Raw genomic sequence first — 25,061 nt, 5'->3', positions numbered from 1 at the left:
GTATTTCACTTGGAATTCAAGAGAATTCCGTTCTTCAATGACCTTAAAAACAGCTGCCCCATGAACAATATTTTAATATTTTTTATTTCTCGGTTGAAACAGAGCAAAGAACGCACGAATGCATTTGTAAAAATGTTTCCATTTCGCTTTAGCTGTCAAATAATTGCGGCAATCGCGGGAAAACTCACACACGGGGTGGTAGAATCACGCTAGCCAATCAGCGACGGGTTCGTAAATTCCTGTTACCGTCACGTGACCAGAAACACAATTATCGACTCCGTAGTACAAACTACCTTTTCCTGCGTGTAAGAAAGGAATTACGGAGGTCTGTATACAGGCTACGGCATAGATTATACCACACTGCTTTATGGCTTTGCAGTTCTGATTAATTTATCTTTTTCAATCCTTCGCTGCTCAGTCAACCAACAAAAGTATTCTCGTGGTCAGCTCCTTTTTTCCATGCAATGCACAATGTACCATATGTTTGGTTTGTGTGGTCTCTCTTCAAGGTGATCCATGTGCGACCGGGTGGATTTAATGTCGGAGGCCGGGAGAGCGAACACAGGACGTCTTCTCGCAACTAATGCTAGGACAGAACTAATTTATTACAACACAATAACTATGACATAAACAGTGTGTGGCTCTCCTAATAAGGGCACGATGCCTTTTAATAGGCAAACAGTAATTGCTAAACTGTTGACAGATAAATGCCAGCTATTACACATAAAAGAAACATGAACTGCGAAGGCTAACCTCTGCCCTCAAACACACTCTGCAGCTGAGTTATTACATTTTCTGTTTACAACTTGATATAAGTGTACCTAAAATCTAACAATAAATCACAACAAAACCCTGTTCAATCTCAGCATCACAGTATATGCCACATGATCTTGAAACACGAGTACACTAACTAAAAACACAAGCAGTTACATAGCTATTCCTAAAATTCACTTGGTTACACATACAAGACAGAAAACGTTTCTCCTCGTCTGAGGCTTAAGATAGGTTGAGAGCTGATTTTTAAAATCTTACTCGTGTTTTGATTGGTTCATTAGATATTGGCGCGAACGGATCCACGATATGGAAACCAAATTGTGATTGGCCGATTCCGGCAACAGCATTTGGTTCGAAAGTAAGCAGCCGTTCGTGGGGAGGGGCTCGAGACTGACACTAAGGACGGCTGCGCAGGAGACTAATGAAGTAGTTCCTTGCCGTAAAGATATTTAAACCCCATTTGCCTAAACACAAGGAGCAGTCTGCTGATGGATATTCCAGCCATAAGTGCAGAGAAACTCGGGAGGATGTCGACCAAGCACAAATGGCTGTGATCTCTACTTGAAGCCTCTACATTTTTCACATGTCTGGTAGACAGTCATCAAGGTCCCATTTCTCTTTAAATGTCAACAGCATGCTGAAGAAAACAATAATCTTGGGTTCTTGGTGAACCTGGAGGTCTTATACCACCCTGCCAAAAAATTAGTTAAGTTAAATTAAGTCAGTCTGTGAAGTTAAATATATTTTTGTATTCAGTTTTAACCAAGGTACTGACATACTAAGCTTACTTTTCCAGTTATCTTATTGGCTGCCTTCAGCATATTGACCTTCCTCTCCAATCTTCTCCTCACACTTCTAAAATTCCAACATTTTCATATATCAAAAAACAATTCTTTCACTAACAGCTTCTCTGCTTACACTATCCGCTAACAACAGGTCCACTAAAAGCTTCTCCTCCGCTAGCAACACTTCCACTAACGACTTCTCCAATAACAACACCTCCACTAAGAATACAAGCTACACCACCTGTAACTTCTTGGCTAACAACACCTCCACTAAAACCAACACCAAGCTACACTATCAACAACAGCTGCCAATACACTTCTTCTATTCTATGAAAAAAAATATGGATTTTTTTCTTAATGCATCGCGAGAAATACACTTTTAGTACTCAGGGTGTGTAAATTATAAATACACAGTTGCTCATTTGCAAAAATGTTTTAAAAATATATACTTTTACTACTCTTTGTAGCAAGACTACACATTCGCAGAAAGTGTATTTGTGGGGTGATATTTCGAATCTAAAGCTTCACAATTGGTTTCTATCTCGCGAAAAATTGTAATCTCTTCTTACTCGCCACAAAAGCGGCAAAATCTTAGTAGAAGGCTTTTCCCTGTGGTATGAGCTGCAATCAGAAACTTAACCCGTACATATTTTGCCCGTAAGTCTTCGCGCGCCCCATGTAGAACATTCGGGGTAGTGGGACTTTAATATCAGTCACAGTCACAAGTCCCAGTCACAAGTATTTGGGGGCACAGTCACGCCCCTACTGGTCATTTTTTTATATATTTTTTAAAATATTGGGGGGAGGGGCACGTGCCCCCAATGCCCTACCCCCTGCTACGGCCCTGAGTCAGAGGCACAATATTGCATGTTATAGCAGTGCATCGTAAAAAAAATCTTTACTTTGATTCGTCAAAAAACAAATTGGTACAAATGATACTTTGAGTTACATATTATTAAACAAGGTTTAAATATATATACATATACATAAAAGTATCATATACACATATAAAGATATTTCTTCTAAAGAAGATAAAATATCAAATGGATGGGGATGATTGTGGGGAATTTTTTAAACCAATCCTAAAAGATACAATTATCATACCCTTCCTATTATGCATCCTGCAAGTGTTTTTTGCCGTGATGGGATGGTTAAAACCCTTCCATTTACTTTTAATTAACAGAATTTCAACTTGTCGGACGATAACTGTGATAATTCAGTGGTAACTGATGGCCTCACAACTCGTGGAGCTTTCTTGGGAAGTTCATTTTCATCCACACACAATTCAACAACCTGTTGTAAATATCAAAGAAGAAAGGGTCACACAATATGGAAAAAAATTAAATCAATTGTAAATGCCTTTAATAAATGAATATTTTAAACACAAAGCCTCGAGCTATAATCGTATGGAAATAGAATTAAGGATTGGCATTTCAATAAAATGTAAAAGCTTAAATGAAAATACTCATGTGATACCGCACCACACATTTCTTTATGAATCTAGATTTAGGCGCCAAATGAATCTATATCATACCCAGTCCCCGCCTAATTCTTCTAAAGGCAACCCATTTTGCAAAGGAGATCAAGCCTGAAAACTCGCGCGATCATTTACGGGCTACATGGCGCCATCTTGATTTTGTTCACCCACCGTTCGGAGACGCGTTGGAGGGGTGGTCCGGCCCCAGCGTGAGTTCTTCTTTTAAAAGGCACAGCTCGTGTTGTCTCTTCCAGATGAATAGTTTTCTTTTCCTAGAAAAATTCAATCAATAACATACATTATTTCAAATGCAAGATTCAAATGCAACAGACCGCGCCCCCCTATTTTGATGACTGGAACTTATTTTTGAAGTTTCTCTCCTTCCTGTCTAGCCTAGGAGTTTAAAAACCTAGTTATTTAAAAACGTTTAAGCAGAAATGTTAGATTTGAATACCCCAAAATATAAGAACCTACTATACCTAAAAAAATTCAAAAGGTTCTTATATATATTGGGTTACTCCATAAAAAATGAAACAAATTTTGGGGCTTTAAAATATAAATTTGCTAAAATTTTGCCTTTCATAAAGATTTACTGATATAACATATATACAGTAGGGTATCTAAAAATATCAAGAACCTAATAAGAACCTATTTTGCTTTAATACTTAGTAACTACCCCAAAATATAAGAACCGGTTTTACTGTATTTCTTTATACTTTCTCGGTTTTAAACACCAAGGCATCTTAGTCTAATTTTGGAAAGTGTTAGTAGGTGATAGATGACTGCTTTAAACATGAAAAAGTTCTCAAATTGGACTCAATTTACCTTCCACAAAACTCGTTCTGTGACAAATTTTCGGAGAAATCTCGTAGCACTGCGACTTGACAGGACGACTTGAACACACGGAGTTGCGCAGAACTGATGCGCATTGGGCACAATCTAAAAAGTCGAACTCGAGCTTGTTCTCAATGCTAACGTAATGACACACACTCCACCAGTCTTTGTAGTGTCTTAACAGGGACAGTGAGCAGCGAAAAGGAGTCACGAATAAGCTCTCAAACTTCTGTTTCTTACTAGGGATTAATGCAAAGACCTCCCTACTGGAATCGACCAAGAACCTGAGCTAGGGCACCACCTTTTGCAAGATTGACTTTTTTAGGCCCAGGAAATATCCAGGCGCACCAAAGGGAACGCGGTTAAGAAGATCGCTGACTTGGCCACTGCACAATTTCGCTCATACGTAGACTGCAAGGAGGCATATTGTCCCTTGTCCAAAGGTACCTGAAGCTGGCCATTGTGCCTATCATTAGTATGGAGGAGGCAAGGGATGCCCAGGGAGCGAATATAATTGGTCAGCATGAGCCCCGTAGTGTGGTAGGGATGTAGGGGTAAAGAACCAACCTCCGCATTCAAGTCCAAAGTAGGTCCGGCTGTCTTCAGTTAACAGGATATGGTCATTTCCCGACTTATCATCAAGGACGGTCTGATAGGAGGGGGCGTCTGTTACCCTGTCGAGTCTGAAAAGACGATCCACCATCCACAAATTAAGATACCGAGCATCATGACAGAGTGGGCTCCAATGTGACGAGCTACCAACTCTGCCCACAAGTAAGATCGCTCCGTTGTCCAGCCGATCTAGCAGTGTTGTACTTAAGAATTCACCAAATGGTCTACAAGATGCGTTATTCTTAAATAATTTGTGGCGGTCTGTCAGAATCATACTGTTCTCCTTTGAACGATCCCTTGAAATGGATGAAATACATGTTGACATGTTGCATGCCTTGCAGATGGATTTGTTTGGTGACAGAATGACAATCATTAATTTGTTACAACCAACACATGTCCTAGATTACGATGCTAAAATCTTGCCAAAGACAGAGTTTGAAGTGGATATGTACTGTTCATGGACAACAGGCTGGTCAAATGGGTTTGTTTCTGATGCTTCAAAATCGTCATTTCTTGGTGTGTTGAGGTAGTGATCGTATTTTGTTGCGTTCACTCTCACATTCTACGTTATCGCAATGTCATCTGACCTGTTATTTGATCTCTTTAGGTTTTTCGTTTTTACTGGGCTTTTTGTAATTGCGATCGTTGTTGGTTCTGATCGTTTTTCTGGGACGGGGATGCCTGAAAATGACAGGGACGCCTGAAAATGACAGGGACGCCTGAAAATGACAGGGACGCCGATCAATTGTTGTCATCTTAAACCAGACTCGGGTTCAAGTACTTGACCTTTGCATTGAAATTAATCTCATAAATCGGCCTTTTTCCCAGAAACATCTTGGCAGAAGGTAAGAACTGACGTGCTTGAATATCTTTTACTTAAATTCATCATTAATGAATGACAGGGAAATCTGTACAAAATAGCAAATATTTTTCATGGTAATGTCTTTATTGACTTCCAGTAACTTCCAAGAATGAACCAAGACAATTATACAGCAAATGAGATTAGTATACAGCAAGGGTAGAGTTTATTTTTTGTGATTTGTCTCCTGTTCAAACAGGTATGTGTATCTAATAAAGACGGCTCCTTTCTAAGGATCTGTATCGCTATTTTTAATTCCGCGTATATTCAAAGAACATTTTGCGATTTTTTACGCAAGGTGAAAAATGCCCCCAAATCCGCGATTTTATAGGCAAAATCGTAAATTCGGAATTTCTCGAAAAATATTTAATGTATGTAACTCAAACTTTTTAACCATGATAAGGGAACCAGGGGCTAACTTTAAACCAATTTTGAGCGATTTTGAAATTTTTATTTGGAACTTCTCAGTTGAATCTAAGGGACTGGTGCACTTAAGAAACACTGAACTTTTATAGACTTTTATTATATTTTTAGACTTATATTTTATTTTTGCTACATGTTTATGCAAATTATTATCTTTCTAACATTTCGAAGAAAAGGAAGGAATGTTGTGTATGCAGGACTATGTGGGTTTCCTGTATTACACATCATGTGATATTGAGGAGAGTAAAGAGAGGCGTTGAATCGACTTGTTGTGTTGTTCTCGCTCCGATTTCTTTAGGCCTTAGTTGCCCACAAATACGACAGCCGGTAAGTGGAAAGAGTTGAAATAAATAAAGAAACCAGCCTTTCGTCTTGCGTGTTGTATCAACAACCATGGCATCCGGATTCACTCCGCCTGAAATGAACTGGTCTGCAGAAGACATTAATGATGAATTCAATCGCTTTAAACAATATTGCAACCTAGTATTTACCGGCCCCTTCTCCAAGGAAAACGAGGCCGAGAAAGCATCGTATATCCTCCTTTGGTTAGGCCGCCAGGGAGTCGATATCCATAACAATTTCGTGTTTGACAACACAGACAAAATAAAACCCAGTGTTATTTGGGAGAAATTCGAAACCCACTTAGCTCGACGTACCAACTATAGACTAGCAATTGCAACAACTCAGGCAATCAAATGATGAGAGCACCGATGATTTTATGACCAGATGCCGTAATCAGGCCCTGAAATGTAAGTTTCATGACCAGAAAGAAACGGAAGAGCGTTTGATCGAGAAACTTATCATCGGAAGAAGGCACAAGAAAGTTCAGGAACGGATATTAGAAAAAGATGAAACCTTGAATCTCGATCAAGCGGTCGACTGTGCCAGAACATACGAAGCCACGCAAGCCCATGTCGCCCAGCTACACAACACCAGCGAAGCAGCCGGCATATGCATAGTAGGAAAATCAGGAACCCAGAATCAGTACTCAGGAAATCGGAATTATCCAGCAAACCAAAACCGAAAATGTGGAAATCGCGGGGGAGATCATGGGCCCAGAAAATGTCAAGCGTTTGGCACATGTTGTGAGTTTTGCTCCAAACCAAATCACTGGAGTAAGGTCTGCAGGCTTAAAGCAAGCCTTAAAACGTGCCTAACCAATTTCCGCGCAACTATACCAACGCAGCGAACAGGAAAAGGCAACAGAGCCAAAGTAATAGGCGAGTAAATGAAATACAAGACAACGACAATTACATGAGCGAGGAATTCGAGACACTAACGTTTGAAACAATCGGTGTTGAAACATTAAACCCAGGTCGGCAACCGAAATCAACAAAAGATGAAGCGTTCGTTCAACTAGAAATCAACTTGCCCCAAGCGCACGATAAGCCATAAAAGCAAAACTTGACACTGGCGCACAGGCGAACATAATACCAATAAGGCTTTATCGCAGTATGTTCCCTCTCAACATAGATGAAAACAGTCAACCAAAGCAAAATATGTTAATGAAATCGAACACTGTATTGACGGCTTACGGAAGCACAATAATAAACCATTTCGGCACATGTGACATAGAATGTAGGTACTCAGGGAAGAATGCCCTAGCTAGATTTTTTGTTACAAATGCGCAGGGCAAAGCTATTATTGGTCTACCTACCGCGCTCGAGTTAAAGCTCATATCGTTAACCTGCACCATAGACAAGATCGCAGAGGGAGCGCGGAAAATACCAATTAAGGCTCAAGGCCCGACTATACAAGAATGCCAGACAGACATGCAGACATTGCAGACGACATCGTTGTCTCTGGTAAGACGGCCGAAGATCACGACCGCAATTTTCAAGGGATGCTCCAGAGACGCCAGAAAACGGTGTCATATGTGGTGAAGATGGTGTCAAGCCAGACCCAAGGTATCCGCCCTCAAGGAAATAATACCCAAGCGACCGACGGGAGTTGCAGACATTCCAGGGGCTAGCTACATATATGAGCCCTTTCATCCCAAACCTGAGCCTGCTCACATTACCACTGAGGGAAATCATAAAACAGAAGCGATTGTTCCAATGGGACGCCAACTACCAAGAAGCTTTTGACAAGATCAAGCATTCCATCAGCGACGGAACCACCCTCACTTATTTTGGCAGCACAGAAGAAGTCACGCTTCAAGTAGATGCATCGTTAAAAGGGCTCGGAGCAGTACTTATCCAAGAAGGGAAACCAGTAGCCTTCGTAGAAACGTAGAAACCAGGTATGCAAACATCGAAAGAGAGCTGTTAGCATTAGTCTATGTATGCGAACGGTTTCATATATATTTATTCGGTCGACCATTCACCGTCCACAGCGACCACAAGCCTCTCGAGAGCATACACCTCAAACACCTTACAGCTGCACCACCACGCCTACCGAGAATGCTCCTGAGACTACAACCATATGATCTAAGTATAAAATACATACCAGGGAAAGAAATGCTAATAGCCTTATCAAGGCTGTCAATCGCACCCTATCGAAGGCATGAATGTCCAGATTCAAGAAGTGTGTTCCCAATTCAGCAACTCCATGTTGAAAGAGATCAAGAAATACACAAGCTCCGACGAAGAATTAATCACACTCAAGGAAATCGTTTACAAAGGCTGGCCGTCTAGAATACAGCAAGTACCTCGATGGGATTTTGATGAAAGGCCAGAGACTCATCATTCCCTCAGCTCTCCAACGTGAAGTGCTCCTTAAGCTACATGAGGCCCATCAAGGCGCAAAGAAAACCAAGCTTAGAGCAGAACGTCAGTTTTCTGGAGTAATATCAATCAAGATATTGACACAACAACAAAATCATGCACCACGTGTCAGGATCCAAATTGAAATCCCACCTCGGCCATGGCACACCATCGCAACAGATCTATTTTTTTCTTGAAGGCTCGGAATATCTTCTAATTTCGGATTACTACTCAAAGTATCAATTCGTAGGGAAGATCCCCAAAGGGAAATGCACAAGTATGACCCTCATCGACATCCTGAAAAAGATATTCTGCGAGCAAGGCATCCCTCAAGTAATTCGATCCTACAATGGTCCACAATACTCAAGCAAGGAATTTGAAGAATTTGCGATGAAGTACGGTTTTAAGCACATCACAAGTTCGCCAACCTACCCAAAAAGCAACGGATTTATTGAGAGACAAGTGAAGTACGTCAAATCGGCGCTCATCGAAGCAAAGAGATCGCACACAGACCCGAATATGGCACTCCTGTGTCTTCTCACGACCACAATTAACTCCAAGTTACCATCACCAGCAGAACTTCTGCTTGGCAGAAGAACCAAGGACAGTGATGACGTCATCGACAGACTAAAATACAGACAAGACGTACATAAACACTATCATGACCAGCACACAAAGCCCCTACCACCTCTTCACCAAGGAAAGACCGTTACTATCCAAGATCAAGAATCAAAGAAATGGAAATCAGCAGTGGTGACGTAAAAACTGGAAGACATGCCGCGATCATATCATTTGTCAACACCATACGAAGTCCGGCGCAATAGGGTACAAATCAGGAGTGTCCCACCGCCTACTCCACCGTCAACAACAACAGTGCAACAGAACAACAGCGGATCAGAGAGCCTCTCTTAATCCGACAGCGACTGCAAACCCTCAACCAACCAGCAACACCCATGGATAACCAGGCACGTCTGTGACACGCAGCGGAAGGGGGGTGAGACCCCCAGATCGATATGTATAAAAAAAACTGAACAGTGCGAGTCACACGAATGAAATTAGTTATAGTCCAAGTTACTGTTATTGAATCATTTGTATATATCGAAATTTATTATAGACCTTGATTGAAAACTATATCTCGGAAAGGGAGATGTGATGATATATGTCACGCAAGGACTTTAGTTGTAATCTGACACTGGTTAACCCTCTCTCACTAAACTAGCGCTCAACAGTGATCATCACAATCAAGCATGTATATAACCAACGCAGAAATAGAACCAATAAACCTTATTTAGAACTCATTACAATTGGTGAGCCCCTTCGGGATCCTGACCCACTCGAAAAGTTACCAAGGGGTCACAAACCCTGTAAGATGGCAGCTGTCTGGGTGTATTGTCCCTTGGTGGTATGCTTTCCCTTGGTTCAGAAGGGAGAACCAGCTGTTTCCTCCGAGATTGTCTATGGCCTCTTGAACTCGTGGGATGGGATGCCTATCTGCAATGGACTTGCGGTTTAGTTCTCTAAAATCAATGCATAGCCTTAATTCTCCAGATTTTTTTCTTACACAAACAATCGGGGGTGAATACTGTGATTTAGTCTTCCGTATCCAGTCGCGATTAACTAAATCTTCTATGTTTGCTTTTACTCCTGGATAGAGGGGACGGGGAATGGAGTTATAGGTCTTCTGAATTGGTTTCTCGTCAGATAGTTTGGTACTCATTTCTAGATCTGAAATGAATCCTTCGTCATCATCATTCTTTGAAAATGCGTTCCCGTGTGCAAGGATTAGCTTTTTACAGTGTCTTTCTGTGCTGGAATCAAACTGTTCAAATTGATATCAGATATCCAATAACCGGACTGTATCTTAGCCTTATGCTCGCTTTCTGTTGTAGCTGCAACGTTCACTTCTTGTATCAACACTTCATCAGCAACATGTTGATCCCTTAACAAAGGTCTAACCCCTACCTCGGATAGCATCATCCTGTAACCCTGTTTCGATAGTGTGTAGTAACACGCTTTGAACTAACGGCCAATAATATTTATTGACTACGTTGGCTTACTTAGACGCAGAAATAATCTTCTGTCTTAAATCAAGGGCTTTCATAAAGAAAGTTTGGGCGTCTCCCCCGGGGGACTGGGTCAGTGAGGCCAGCTGGTTAAAAAAATCCGCGACATTTTTCTCTCTGAAATGACATCTCAAAATTTGCCTCAGTCTTGGGAGTATCAAGGCTGGGGTGGACTCCAAATAGGATCGTAGGGGAATACCAGGGGTAATAGCTCTACTATTTCCAATTCCGCGTAGTTTCTACCTCCGTAAAACCGTGCAAACTTGCATCCTCCCCTTATTTGCATACTCAGCCACTGGAATCTCCAAGTCTTTCGCCAGATCGACCAGCTCTTCGAGCCTCAGCTTACAAATCTCACTTTCTAACTCAAGCTGATCTCCTTCGAGCGCTATATCTGTAGCGGCCATGCTTGTGAGATCACAGATTCGACACTTCAAGGTCAAAATTCTCTATTCTTGAATTCCTCTTACCTGGTCACGGCACCAAAATGAAGCAACCCAAACAAGCACAATATTCCAAGGGGTTTTTACTCAACTTCACAACAAACTGTATATTTACCTTGTGTGTCTAAACTCGTTTTCACGTGTTGCTTATATCTCTAACACACATGCGCATGGTGCTAAATATTCCCTAGAGGGGATGGGTGTAGTATTCGGTATACCTGTGTAGCGCCCGCATTCCATGTTAGGGCACGTGTTTGTAACTGAATTGAGTGAGTCGCCATCTTGAATAAAACGTTGAGTTTGTATACTCGGTTTTCCCCCTCACTACGAGCGGATACTACATGGTGGCAGCGTTTCAAAAGCAGAAATGCCGGACCCAGAAGATGCCTCAAGCTCTCATAAACCCCAGATACAATTTCCTCTTCCGGAAAATTTCGCTTCGGGCAAACAGGGCCTCGAGCAAATTGAGAACTGGACGAAATGGATCAAGAGATTTGAACGGTACCGGACTGCTTCGGGACTCAAAGACAAGACGGATACCGAGCAGGTCAGCACTCTACTCTACGCTATGGGAGACTGTGCAGATGATATTTTAACGACGTTCAAAGTCGACGAATCGAAGGCGAGTTATAGTGAGATGAAAACGGCACTCGAGACGTATTTTGGCGCACGCCGAAACGTTGTTGTGAACAGGGCCCGATTCAACAGGCGAGTTCAGAAGCCAGGTGAGTCCATTGACAACTTCATACAAGATTTATATCGCCTACCAGATGAATGCAATTACTCTACTCTGAAAGAAGAGTTGATTCGAGATCGCCTCGTAGTGGGAGTTTTAGACGAAAATCTCTCGGACAGACTGCAACAGAAAGCGGATCTAACTCTTGCCCAGGCTATTGAACGGTGTAGTGAACGATATGAGAAAGGAGAACAGAGAGAGGAAGATAAACACGTCTGATTCTAGTGTATACTTTATCAGAAAAAAACAACCCCAAAATAACCAAAAGAAAGCTAAACCTAGTCCCAAGGGGGGTTCCGAAGGGAGTAAGAAGTGTCATTTCTGTGGCAATGAACCTCACGAAAGAAAGGATTGCCCTGCTAGGTTAGCGACATGTAACAAATGCCACAAGAAAGGTCATTATCAGAGGGTCTGCGAAAGCGAAACGAAAGCCCCAGCTCCTAAAAATGTTCATAAAGTTGAAAGCCCTGGGGAAGAGGATTTCTTGTTTCTTGGGGAGGTTACAGGGAAAGCAAATGATCCCTGGATTGCTCAAATAGGGGTAAATGATCACAACAAAGTTTAAACTAGACACAGGTGCCTCTGTCTGTGTTCTAAGTTACTCAGTTCCATGGCTAAAGGGAATGAAGCTAGACAAACCTCAGCAAACACTGAGGGGGCCAGGGGGGACCTTGAGGTTATTGGAACTTTTCAGGCTACCCTGAAATATCGCCAAAGCAAAACCCAGGAACGCATGTATGTTATTAGAAACCAGTCCTGCTCTTTACTGAGTAAGAAAGTTTGTGTAGACTTGGGGCTGGTGAAGCTTAATGATGTGGGGGAAATTCTCCAGTCACCCCAAGACTTTCGTAAGGAATTTCAAGGTCTAGGGAAGATCGCAACAGAATATCGCATAACATTACGTGATGAGGCAGTCCCAGTTTGCTTGTATACTCCCAGAAAGGTACCCCATCCCCTGTTGCCAAAGGTAAAGGAAAAGATAGAGACAATGTTAAAACAAAACGTCATCTCACCCGTGACCGTGCCCACTGAGTGGTGTTCGGGTATTGTTTGTGTTCCCAAACCCAATGGCAGAGTGCGAATCTGCGTGGATCTGACTCAGCTTAATAAAGGGGTCAAGCGGGAAATACACCCGATGCCATCTGTGGATGAAAGTTTATCCAAACTATCCCAGGGGATGGTGTTTAGTAAACTCGACGCTAATAGTGGGTTTTGGCAAATTCCCCTTGATGAACAGTCTAAATTATTGACCACATTCATAACCCCCTTTGGCAGATTTTGTTTCAACAGGCTGCCATTTGGGATCAACAGCGCACCTGAGTTCTTCCAACGCGCCATGTCTGGTATCCTGGAGGGACTAGATGGTGTAGTGTGCCAGATGGACGACATCTTAATCCATGGGAAGGACCAAGCAAAACATGACAAACGTGTACGAGCGGTCCTAAACCGTATCCAGGATGCAGGGATGACACTAAACAGCAATTGCGAGTTAAACAAACGGTCAATCAAGTTCCTGGCACACATCATTGACGGTAGTGGCATTTACGTCGACCCCAGTAAGACAGATGCCATCACCAGGTGCCCAGTACCGACAACCGTCACAGAGCTCCAAAGGTTCCTAGGTATGGTCAACCATGTTGCTAAGTTCGTGCCTAGACTAGCGGATCTCAACGGTCCACTGCGCCAGCTGCTTCATAAAGATGCACAGTGGCTATGGGGTCCAGACCAGCAACAGGCATTCCAAAGGATTAAGGAGGTCCTGGCATCATCGGAGGTGTTAGCGCTCTACAGTCCGAAGCGTGAGACCATAATCGCAGCAGATGCATCAAACGCAGGAATTGGTGCAGTCCTGATACAGATAGCGGACGATGGCTCCCGTCGTCCTGTGTACTACGCGTCCCGTGCTCTGTCCTGTCGGAGACAGAGCAGAGGTATGCGGTTATTGAAAAGGAAGCCTTAGCAGCTACTTGGGCCTGTGAAAGGTTTGCGCAGTATGTGTTAGGTCTTAAGTTTACGCTAGAGACAGATCACAAATCTCTAGTAACTTTGCTTAATACAACTGAATTATGCAAGATGCCGCCTCGCATCCAGAGATTCCGACTTAGACTAATGCGTTTCAGTCCACATGTAGTCTATGTTCCAGGTAAACAGCAGCACACAGCGGATGCACTGTCGAGAGCGCCAGTAGGAAAGCCACTACCGGAAGACGTCATGTTGGTTGAAGAAGTTGAGAGCTATGTGGGTAAGACATTGCATGGACTTCCTGCAACGCCAAACCGTCTCACAGAAATACGCGAAGCGCAGAAAGTAGACGAAGAGTGCTCCCTCATTCGCAGGTATTGTATGGAAGGATGGCCTGCTTATATGCCACATAGGCCCCTCATGCAGCCATATTGGGAGGCACAGAGTCACCTAGCAGTCGTGGATGATATCTTGCTGTATGACGAGCGGATCGTCATACCCCGGTCCATGAGGCTTGAAATCCTCAATTGCGTCCACACCGGACACCTTGGTATAACCAAGTGTAGAGCAAGGGCTCGCAGCTCCGTATGGTGGTCAGGGCTTTCTACCATTATTCAGGACATGGTTTCTAAGTGCGGCACATGTGCAAAGGTTAAAGAAGACCAGCGTGAGCCACTCCTGCCAAGTTCCTTTCCATCACACCCTGGGAGAGAATTGGTATGGATCTATTCAATTACCAAGGTAAAATCAATCTAATTGTTGTTGATTACTATTCTCGTTGAATAGAGATAAAGAGACTTTACAGTAAAACATCTGAAAATGTCATCAATGTTCTTAAGGAACTATTTGCAACACACGGAATTCCAGACTGCTATTTCGGACAATGGTCCTCAGTTTGTCTCGGAAATATTAAGCAAGTTTGCGGATACGTACGCCTTTATCCATTATACTAGCTCACCTAAGTATGCTCCTGCTAATGGAGAAGCAGAGAGAGCGGTTCGTACGATTAAGGAACTGCTTAAGAAGAACAAGGACATTGGTCTTGCTCTCTTGTCGTATCGCTCTACACCTTTACAGAATGGATTATCGCCAAGTGAGCTTTTCATGGGGCCTGTACTGTCAAGCACGCTACATCCCAGAAATATGTCTTCCGACTTAAAGGCTGTGAGAGCGAAGGAAGAAACATACAGAAACAAGCAAGAGGTTTCCTTCAACAGACGACATAGAGCCAGGGAGTTATCGTCTCTAAATCCCGGTAACACTGTGTGGGTCAAAGACCAATCGAAACTAGGCAAAGTGCTATCACCGACACAGTACCCCAGATCATATCTGGTGAAAACGGGTGAAGGGATTCTTCGCAGGAATCGGTCAGCTCCGGTACCCACCACCGAAGAGCATACGGCGGAACCAACCGGACAAGCAGACGACACCGATGAAGAGTGGCCGAGTCCTCAGCCGCCTTTGCCAACAATCAGTGCAGAGTCGTCTACTCCAGCGAACACTCGTGTATCTCAGACAACCCGATCTGGTCGGATCGTCAGATCTCCAAAGCGTTTGGACTTGTAAGGACAGTATGAACATTTGAACACTACGAACATTAGCTATACAGTAGGCTTTATTAGTGGTTTCTAGAACATGTTACAGTTTAGACGTTAAGCTTGCTTAAGCTCACAAAATTTGTTATTAAGTATGGCAGTCCATACTTGGGGGAGGATGTAGTATTCGGTATACCTGTGTAGCGCCCGCATTGCATGTTGGGGCACGTGTTTGTAACTGAGTTGAGTGAGTCGCCATCTTGAATAAAACGTTGAGTTTGTACACTCGGTTTTCCCTCTCACTACGAGCGGATACTACAAGGGGTGTATACAATTAATGACAAACGATACATTTTACACTTGCTATCGTGATATCTCATATTACTCTAGTTGTTCCTGACTCGACCTTGGAAAGCAGGGTGTAACAAGTCAAACCTTGTCTTCAACTTACGGCCGTTTAACAATTCTGTTGTCGTGTGAGGTGTAACACGATATTGGAAGAGGAATCTTTGCAGCTTGGTGGTCAAATCCTTTCCATGTTACCTCCTGTAAAGCATCTTGGTTTATCAAAACTGTTGCTTCGTAGGACTGTAGAGTCCGCTAAGCCTTGTTCTTTGCCTCTTGGAGGTAACGGTAGTGGAGGGGGGAACGAAAGACTGCTTAAATGGAAGAGGATAGGAGGCCCAGGAATTTTGATAATTCCCTTACTGTTGTTTGAGGGTTTTCTATAAGCTGTTGACATCTTTGTCTGATCTTCCTTACTTTGTCCCTTGGTAAGCTTAGGGAGAGAATTTCTCTGTTGACTTGAAAACCTAGGAACTCTATGTTTTTGAATGGAGTCAAGACTGACTTCTGATAATTTATTATGAACCCCTGTTCTTCCAAGAGATGTACTGTCATAGACACATGTTGATGTAGTTTGTGTTCTGAGTTTGCTTCTAAAAGAATGTCGTCTAGCTATGCTATGAGTCTGATTCTCCTCTGTCGGAGGACCGCCTAAACTGGTTTTAGTATTTTTGTAAATACCCTTGGACTGCTGGCTAACCCAAATGGGAGGCAAGAGTGCTCTAGGATAGAATCCTTCCACAGGAAGCGCAGGAACCTCTGGTAATCCCTGTCTATGGGTTCTGTCAGGTAAGCATCCTTCAAGTCTAGTTTTGCCATGAAGTCCCCTTTTGTTAAAAGATCTTTCAGCATCAGAACTGACTCCATTTTGAAATGTTCGTATGGTATGAACTGATTGAGTTGTTTTAGGTTTGTTTTAGGTTTATGATTTTAGACCCCACCCTTTTTGGGTACTACAAAACGTGTGATGAGAAACCCTGGAAGATTGCGCTGGTATTCTTGGACAAAGTGAACTGCCTTTTTTTGAAAGCAGTTTTTGCACTTCCTGGTCTATCTGAAGCTGGTGTTCCTAGGAAGTGAAAATACTGTGAGGTGGATAGGATTGCGAGGGTGTGCTCTTAAATTCTATCAGGTACCCTAATATGGCTTGTAGGACCCAGGGATCGTTTGTTATTTGTACCCACTTGGGTAATGTTTCAGCCTGCCCGCAAAAGGGGTTTCTACAAGATAAGTACGGTGATTTGATATACCTTTCATAAGATGTGTACTGGTTGGTGGAGCCGTTGCTGCTGTTTGGGCTGGTACTAAGGCTGTTACTGCGACTGGTAGCGAAACTGGCCCCTGCCTCTGCCCCGGTAGGCTTGGGTTGAGGTCTGCCCTGACATGCCTGGACGATAGAAACCTTTGAAAGTCTCTGCCTCTACCACCCCTGTGTGGTCCTTGGAAGCGTGGGGTGGCAGCTCCTCGAAAAGGCTGCTTGCCAGCTTTTGCAGCACTAGTTACAGTGTTTGCTGTTTCAAAGCGAAGCTTCAATCTTGGCCCAAAACCTTCCCCGAACAGTTGTTTGCCACAGTCTGGAAACTCTTATTTTCCCAATGATGCTAGCATGGGATTCAGTGAGAACTTGCTCACGCCTCTTGGTGGATAATTGGGCTGACGTATCACCTAAAAGCATAATGGCTCGTTTGGTACATTGGGACATACGTGAGACGGTATTTTTGTTCTAGGACAATTTTATTATCATCTATGGCATCATAGATCATATTCAAGTTCTCATACGTGGCACACAAGGGTCCCAGTATATCAAGAAGCTTATCTTGAGTGTCTTTCATTACATTGTCGGGGTTTTCAATACCGTTGACCATGGTTGTGAGGTAGGAATCAAGAAAAAGAGTAAAGGCAGCATCCGAAGCTTGCCGTGGAATTCTTTAATAATTGACCTTCTCTTGAAGCGCTGTAGGGGCTTTTGAATAACTTTCAGAAAAGCATCCAGCTCCCCGCTAGTTTCCCAGCGCGAGTAAGGTGAAAGTAGTCCTTCAGTATCGCCCTCTTTATCATTTTCGACCATGCGGTCTAGGTTTTCGGAATCCGAACGAATCCGTTTTGCCGCGTGAGGATGCTCTTTATCGATCATAATAACATCAATCGGAGAAGCTAGCCTCTTGTTTGCTCTCACCGTTTGGTACATAGACTCTCCGGTGGAGTGTTCTACCGTGTGGCCTACAGGCGCTAGACTACGGTTTCTTTATTGACATGAGTCGCCTAACAAACAGGGAGCTCAAAGTTGGCACCAGAAATCATAGAGATGGATGACGTGTCGGCAACGAGAGCCTGGGCTATCGCGGAAGGCGATGGATGGGAAGATTCACTTACTATTTCAGCTGGATTGGGCTCGATTGAACCCGGAGAATCTTGGTTGGTGCATCTTTTCCGTGAGAAGTGAACGAAAAAGACGATGAGCCCGCCGTCACAGCGGCAGTTAAAGATGCATTACCATGACTACCGTTTCGTTTCTTTGATTTTAGTAGTGAATAAAGGACATTGCATTGTAAAATTGAGTCGAGTATTTTGAAGTATAAACATATCTCATAGAAGGAACATACAGAGGGTATAGACTGGCGGCACCATGTTAAAAGTACCCGCCGTAATTGATTGCCATTTTCTCATCTCTAAGACAGGGGAGACATAATGTTGCCCAAATCATCCTTGGCGTTATCGTTTCTAATCAAGACAATGCAAAGAGAACAGGTGGAAGGGAAGTAGAAAATAGATAGACCTTTTCGGTTTGTCTTTTTGTCATAGTTGACAGCTAAATATCTGTCTGAAAGGAGTCAGCATTTTTTTTATTTGGCAAAAATATTTGAAGTTCTGTTATAACGGCATTTATTTTCATTTATTGTATTTATTGAAAGAGGGCTAGTATTATTTATTTATTTTATCTTCTTACTTAAAACCAATAAGACATTTTATAAAGGCATACTACATGCTAGAGATGATTTAATTCTTATTTGGTCGAAGAAAGTTTATTAACCGCTGCCAAAGGAATAATGTGAATATCATTTTCCTTTTTTTAATATGAAAAATCATTTTTCAATCACCTTTTTATCATCAATTACTAAAGGTTGACGTAGCGTTTCTCGTAATGTGCTAGGAAACGAATCGTGACACGTCGACGGGAAAATAGGATTTTAGCAACCAAAAGAACAATCTCGAAAAGGCAGCATTTTGAAGAAATGACACGGACTTTGTTTTTGTTTTTTTTTCTCCGCACTGTGGGCGGGTTTTTTTACGATTGAATTTTTATCCGTTTCTTTTTTTCTATTTGCTTTTCCCCAATTTTAAATGACAAAATCACAGTGTATACGTCTATAGCAACGTTCTATAAAGCAACTAGTTAATTTTTTAGTGATTTTTTATGTCCTATTAGAGGAGTTACTTTGGTTTCTTGGTTAGCCTTTTCTTATCTGTTTGTGTTCGTCAGCCAAAGAACTAAGATAATCAACCACTAATTGCAGCAGCTTACCAAAGCCAAAGAGTTTTGGTTAAAAAAAATGCGATGATCTATTTTACCAAGTGCTTCGTTGCAAATTCGTTTTTCATGATAAATTGTTACCATATTGCGCTGAAGACTAGGTTACTTTTTTGCATCAACTTGATGCAAACATGATCGACTGATTGTTTCGCATGTGTTAACGAAGCGTTATTTATGCGGTTTTGTAAAAAAAGGAATTGATTGATTACCGCAAACTCGACACGACCACAGTTTAGGCACATAAAGCCCCCAGCGAGCGATACTGAGGTCACTTCAACCCTTCTAGAATAGTTTCCCGCTTGAGATTAATCTTATTGTCTAATGGTAAGCGGGGGGATTGGTGGAAGCTGTTCTGATGGTCTTACCTCTGGTTGGATGATTACTTATTCCACATGATGTATTCACGAGTTAATAAATCTTCTGAAATACAAATGGTATATAAGTCTCGGTGAGCGAATGGCACAATCATCCAATTATATTTCATTCTCGGGGGGTAAGGCAGCAGCTATAGCATTTTTGTCCTCAATCCGCGACTTCCATTACGCGAGGCGCATTCGGTGGTACATAAACAGGTTTTGCGCAGGAGGCAAATCCCCTGACTGTTCTGCGTCCTGATCGTAAACTGACAAATCACAAGACCTTGCTTAAGACACAGATTTGAGGGCCGTGATTTCCTACATAAAATCGGGGATGGTTTGCACAAGTATGCTGATCTGTGTTCTGTGCGCACTTGTAACCTGTGTCCTAGCGAAAGAAGGTACGTTCTACACTATAACGCACGGTTTTACTGTGCCTCAAAGCATGCCTAGCAGTGATACCTTTTCTGATGGATTTTAACGCTTTTGCACCGATTTTGTATCAATACTAGAGGTTTGCACATCAATACAATGTTAGTCAATATTTCGAATAGTACCCCCTTCATGTGATGTCAAGCTAATAATCAGCACCTCGGTCTTACTGGATACCTACATTTTAATAGTCGAAAAATATATTTGGATATATTTGGTAAGTTCTATATCTAATATTCGCTTAATCGCTCAACAAACTTAAATAAAATGTGTTTTAAAAATATAAATGCTGCGGCGTTTTTTAACATGACTTTCGCAATCGAGATTATAGAATAATGTGTTCGTGTTGATTTATAGTAATGTCTTATAGGTCAATGGCCATTACACGCTGACAATATTATATATTTCTTTCGTAATGTTATTAATTAAAAACACAGACATAAGATGGCAATACCAGATATTTGAAGAATCATTCAATTGCTTTTTCCATAGTTATGCTACGCTCAATTTCCACGTTTACATAAACGAATTCATGATAGCGGAGTGTATTAATATTTGCAATGCCCTATGAGCGCTAGTTTCAGAGTGTCATGAAGATCAAGTTTCACATGTGCTGTTTGGCCGGCCACTGTCATATAATACCCACGACGAAAAATTATTTGCATTGCATACAAAGCGTAATATCTAAATGTTGGAAAGTAAAAATGTCAGCTCTGCATGGTACATCCGAATCTACCAAAGAATTCCCAGGGTTATATTATAACGACTCCAGCCATTGAGTCATAACTGGCAGGCTTTTTTAAGCAGAATATGACTATGTTCTATCAAAATTGCAAGCTCCAAACCGAGCGTGGGCGAAGAGGACGAGAGGAAGAGGAATTTGGGGAAGGGGAGAAAGAAGTAGCTCAACTCTTGATATTTTGCGTGCTTAAAATCTGGCCATTAGAAAAATAGACTAATCGAGTAAAAGTCGCGCTGCCTTCTGCTGGAGGGCCATTATTATGTTTCCCAAACAATTGTTTTCGTAAACAATAAAATGGCGGAAAAAAATGGATTTTACATGCGGCCGGCATCTTGCACCGGGTAAAAATAATTATAATCTTATCCCATCGTTTGTAAGTGCTAGAATATTGAAAATTAATCTTTTCACGACTTAGGTATAATAACAGAGTTATCTTCCGATGGGTAATTATGAAACACCAGGCAATGCAATAAGCTTCAGAAGAGAACGCCATCTACACACCAGCTAAAGCAGAAATTACTAGAAGGGATGATAAACGGTGAAAGTATTTTTGCAAAACGATGTTTATCTGCCTTAAGAAAGGCTTTCGGGTAATTGTGCAAGATTGACAGCTATTTAAGTCTATTTTAGAGTTTGTTAGCAATTAGTCCGGGGGATAAACTCGGTTCAAAAAATTTTCATACGGATTTTCGCATTCTTAATTGATGAGTGTGCTTTTTAAGTGCGACAACCAGCGGCGATTTGTCTTGATGGAGCGGATGTTTGGACATTTTCGCCCGGTTTCGCGAATTTTATTGGTTAAAAGCGCTAACGGGGTATTTGAAGCATAAACAGAGATAGTAGCGGGAAATGCAGGTTTTTTTTCTCCGTTATATGCATGTGACATAATAGTCACGCGGCTTTGTTAACCAGGGCGAGCCAAGCCCTTTCAAAAGTGCATTTTAAGTGCTCCATGTTTTAAGCATTTTCGCCATGTATTATTGCCTGTGGCAAAAAGGACGAACTCATTATATAACTACCCTCCCTACAGGAGGCTTAGAAATTAGGTCCATTCGCAGACAAGCTTTTACTAAGTATGCCACAATAAAGATGATTTTTTAGTTTTATTTATTCATACAATCCACGATACAGGCCAAGTTACAACTTTTATACATGTTGAGATAATTTATATATTTTTTATTTAATCAGATTGATGCGACCAAATGGATATTGCTGATGACAGATCAAATACTCTAATTTGTGGTTATTGTTTACTGGGGATGCTCAATTAGAGTTGCCATTTGTGGGAAAGATCATCGTAAAACTCCAAGCTATTAGATTTTAATGTGGGTAATTACTGTTACGCCAGGGGGAAAGGATCCACTTTGTATCGCTCATCAATCATTCGTGGTCTCGCCCTTTGACCATTTCTCTGAAATTGATTTTAAATTGACCTTTGTGTATTTATTCAAAACAATGAAATAACTCAACGACGATCTACTATAAGCTCCAATGTTCTTTGGTTTATTTATTTTAAGCGTTTTTTTTATTGTAAGAGCTTTTATACGAGACTCTTGAGAACGGTCTTACCAAAAATGAGCAGCGAGCGAACCCCACGGAGAGAAGCCTTTCCCAGAATGTATTGTATCCGGTAACATGAAAAATCCTAAATAGTTAACACTACAACGTCACTTATGTTGCTTTTTAAGGCTTTTGACATTAATTTGTCGGAAAGTACAAGAAGAACTTCCAGGAGTTTGATGTTTCGACTTTTGCTACAAAATGGCCGCATGCATGCATCTTGGGTGATGAAATTGGCCCTTTTATCTCATTTCCCTTTCAAACGCGAAATCACTCAGAGACACGGATAAATGGTGACTGACTTAAAGTAGAAATACAAATAAGGAAACTAAATGCATCAAGTAGACCGGACGAAAGGACCAATTAGTTTCGTGGCGTTATGAGAGCAGCTGGAAGTAACCATTAGGTAAATATTATACCGACAATGACATTTGTCTTTCTTTAATTTTATTTGTCTTCCTTTTGATTTTTAATCGCACTTTGCACATAACTTTATAGTCATTAGAAAAGTAAATATTTTCTGGCGAAAGTCCAGCCGCTGGCGTATTACATGGTATCCCCACTCCCCCACGCTTCGGAAGTGCTCGTTTTGTTATTAGGCAAATACACAACCTCGACCCTCATCACCCCCCTCCCCCACGCAACCCCGACCCTCCTCAAGAATACCTCTACACCCTTGTTTTAAATTTTTCTAATCCCACCATTCCTGTAGTCTTCCTAGTCATACCATTAACACAGCCGTTATTGTTTATCCGAATATGTTTACTTTGGCGACTTTATCCTATTGACCTCTTTTAGGCGTAGTTAACAACAAAAAATGCAACAGCAACAGATGTCTACTTGTTTCGGCCTATTTTGATTTTGTGTACTGTCCGTCAAACTACAATAATATAGTAGCATATCACCATACCCCATGCTTTCCAAAACTACATTGCGGTCCCATCTCTGAACTCATATCTTCGCGCTCGACGTAGCTATAATTGGCAATTTTATCCTTTGCGCATCCAGAAGTTTAAAAAAACGGGGGGGGGGGGGGGGCAAGAAAAAGTTTCAGAAAGAGGGGGCGGACTTTGTTGTTCTTCCGTATATCTCCTTATATTTCTTGTTATTTTTAAGCCACGGGGCCCCCTCGCCCCCCCCCCCCCCCCCCCAAGATCCGCCCCTGTTTATTACAGGAATGCGTCCAGTGAGTCAAATTATTGTCACGGTACACACACACAAACCTGCAATTTTTAAAGGAATGATCCATTCTTGTTATGCGTATATATTCTGTTTTAGGAGCACACGGAAGGTTTAGAGAGCACGATGGTGACGTAAGAATCTATTGTAATACTACTATGATACTATAGCTGCCGTGTGCTCTTTGTCTTTCCAAGGGCTTTCAGAAATGTATATATGCACGCTAAGTATGGACCATTGCTTTTATGACAAGTAGCAAGTGCGCGGAAATCTATAAAATTTATAAAAAACGGATAATAATGTTCGTAAATATATTTATTTGTGCTCAACCTAACGACACTTTTCTTTCGATCGGAATTTGTTCAAAAGATTGTTTTTTTTTCAAAGAACCTTATCGCTATGCATTCATGACATATTTCACTAAGCAACTCCATGAATGAAAACGCTGTTTTCCAATCGAATTTTATCCTTTAATGACGGCTAAGAGACTCTACTCTACCTCCTCGTATCATTTGTCCTTTTTCTTAGGCTACGCTGCCGCATTGCTTGAACCGTTTTATTCTCAGACTAAATATTAGCTTAGAAATAGCAAACCAGACGCCGTAACATTTGCAATTTGGCGGGTACCATCGAATAAACAAAAAGGAACTTAAAACTCGGTTTTGACAAATCTTGGATATTAATTTTGGGTAGTGTCGTATGGAAATCCCGAATATTTTTATGCATCTTCTACAATGACCAAGTAGCCGAAATCATAACTCCGTGTCGTGCGACGGAAGTTCAACACAATTGAAAAAACAGCACAAATGAAGGATTGTTTTTCTTTCTTTTTTATTAAAAAAGATTTAAAGATTACTGCACCTAAAATTCATTTTAAAATTTCAATTTTGAAAAATGATATCGTTTTGTGTTATCTAGCTTTCAATATTTTCTGGCGAACTTTCGGTTGCCAGAAATAATTTCTTTATTGTTTATCTCTATGGATTATCCTTTTCTTTTTCATAGAAAAATTAGCCAATCAGAGCACGGGTTGAATGTAGCTATTTTATAAAACCACGTGATAAATTCATGGAACTGGCGTCGTACATGTAACAACTTTACGTACATGATAATCCTAGCTTTGACAATGTTGATTATTTTCAAATGATAGCCTTGCACGTGACAACTTGAAACTGCACTTGATGAATATATACCTATTTCAAAAAAAACGTTGTCGGTGCAAAACGGCAAATGGCAGTTCTAGGACCAAAAGGAACCATGGGTCTCATTAAATTTCTACTAAATGCTGAAGAATATGGATAAATCAACCAATTTTCCATTAAAGATCATCAATGTATGTCTCTGACATTGCTAACTACTTACTAACCGAGAGTGAGGTCATGCCGGGGAGAATCAAACTGAGGCTTTGGCGTATCGACCGAGGCTTTGCTTATTGTTTGTTGCGGCGGTAAGTTACTGTTTGTTTATTATATGGCTTTTTAAAATAGAAATGACAAGAAAACAAATCAACTTTCGCTTTCGCGCGAATATCGATTAGTTTATCGATCGATTTAAAAAAGGCGGGAAAACAAGAAATACTCGCGCGCTGTCAAATCAAAAATGTAAATGAGTGAAAATATTCAACAACAAGTAACTGGACGACTTTTCGGGCTACTATTTGCACCTTCTGAAAGCTACAGGTTTTATCATAGGTAAAGTTGATCCGAA

The 25,061-nt window shown here is 41.5% G+C and overlaps 1 protein-coding gene and 1 long non-coding RNA gene across 2 annotated transcripts in view; one reads left to right on the top strand and one right to left on the bottom strand.

Moving 5' to 3' along the window:
• Nucleotides 1–1,916: 1,916 nt before the first annotated feature.
• On the bottom strand, nucleotides 1,917–3,336 carry LOC116601953. Its single transcript, XR_004290224.2, has 2 exons — nucleotides 3,208–3,336; nucleotides 1,917–2,852 (listed from the first exon to the last, which is right to left on the bottom strand). It is a non-coding gene; the product is annotated as an uncharacterized LOC116601953 (long non-coding RNA).
• Nucleotides 3,337–19,525: 16,189 nt separating this feature from the next.
• Nucleotides 19,526–25,061, top strand: part of LOC5518271 — a 59,478-nt gene continuing 53,942 nt past the window's right edge. Inside the window, exon 1 of the mRNA XM_032362896.2 lies at nucleotides 19,526–19,842. Coding sequence (XP_032218787.2) covers nucleotides 19,776–19,842 — 67 coding nt within the window. The 5' untranslated portion in view covers nucleotides 19,526–19,775. The remainder of the gene's footprint in view (nucleotides 19,843–25,061) is intronic.

Source organism: Nematostella vectensis, chromosome 1, assembly GCF_932526225.1.
Source record: "Nematostella vectensis chromosome 1, jaNemVect1.1, whole genome shotgun sequence".
Taxonomy (NCBI): domain Eukaryota; kingdom Metazoa; phylum Cnidaria; class Anthozoa; order Actiniaria; family Edwardsiidae; genus Nematostella; species Nematostella vectensis.
The sequence above is the reverse complement of the archived record's forward strand: the minus strand, read 5'-3'. Positions and strand labels throughout refer to the sequence as shown.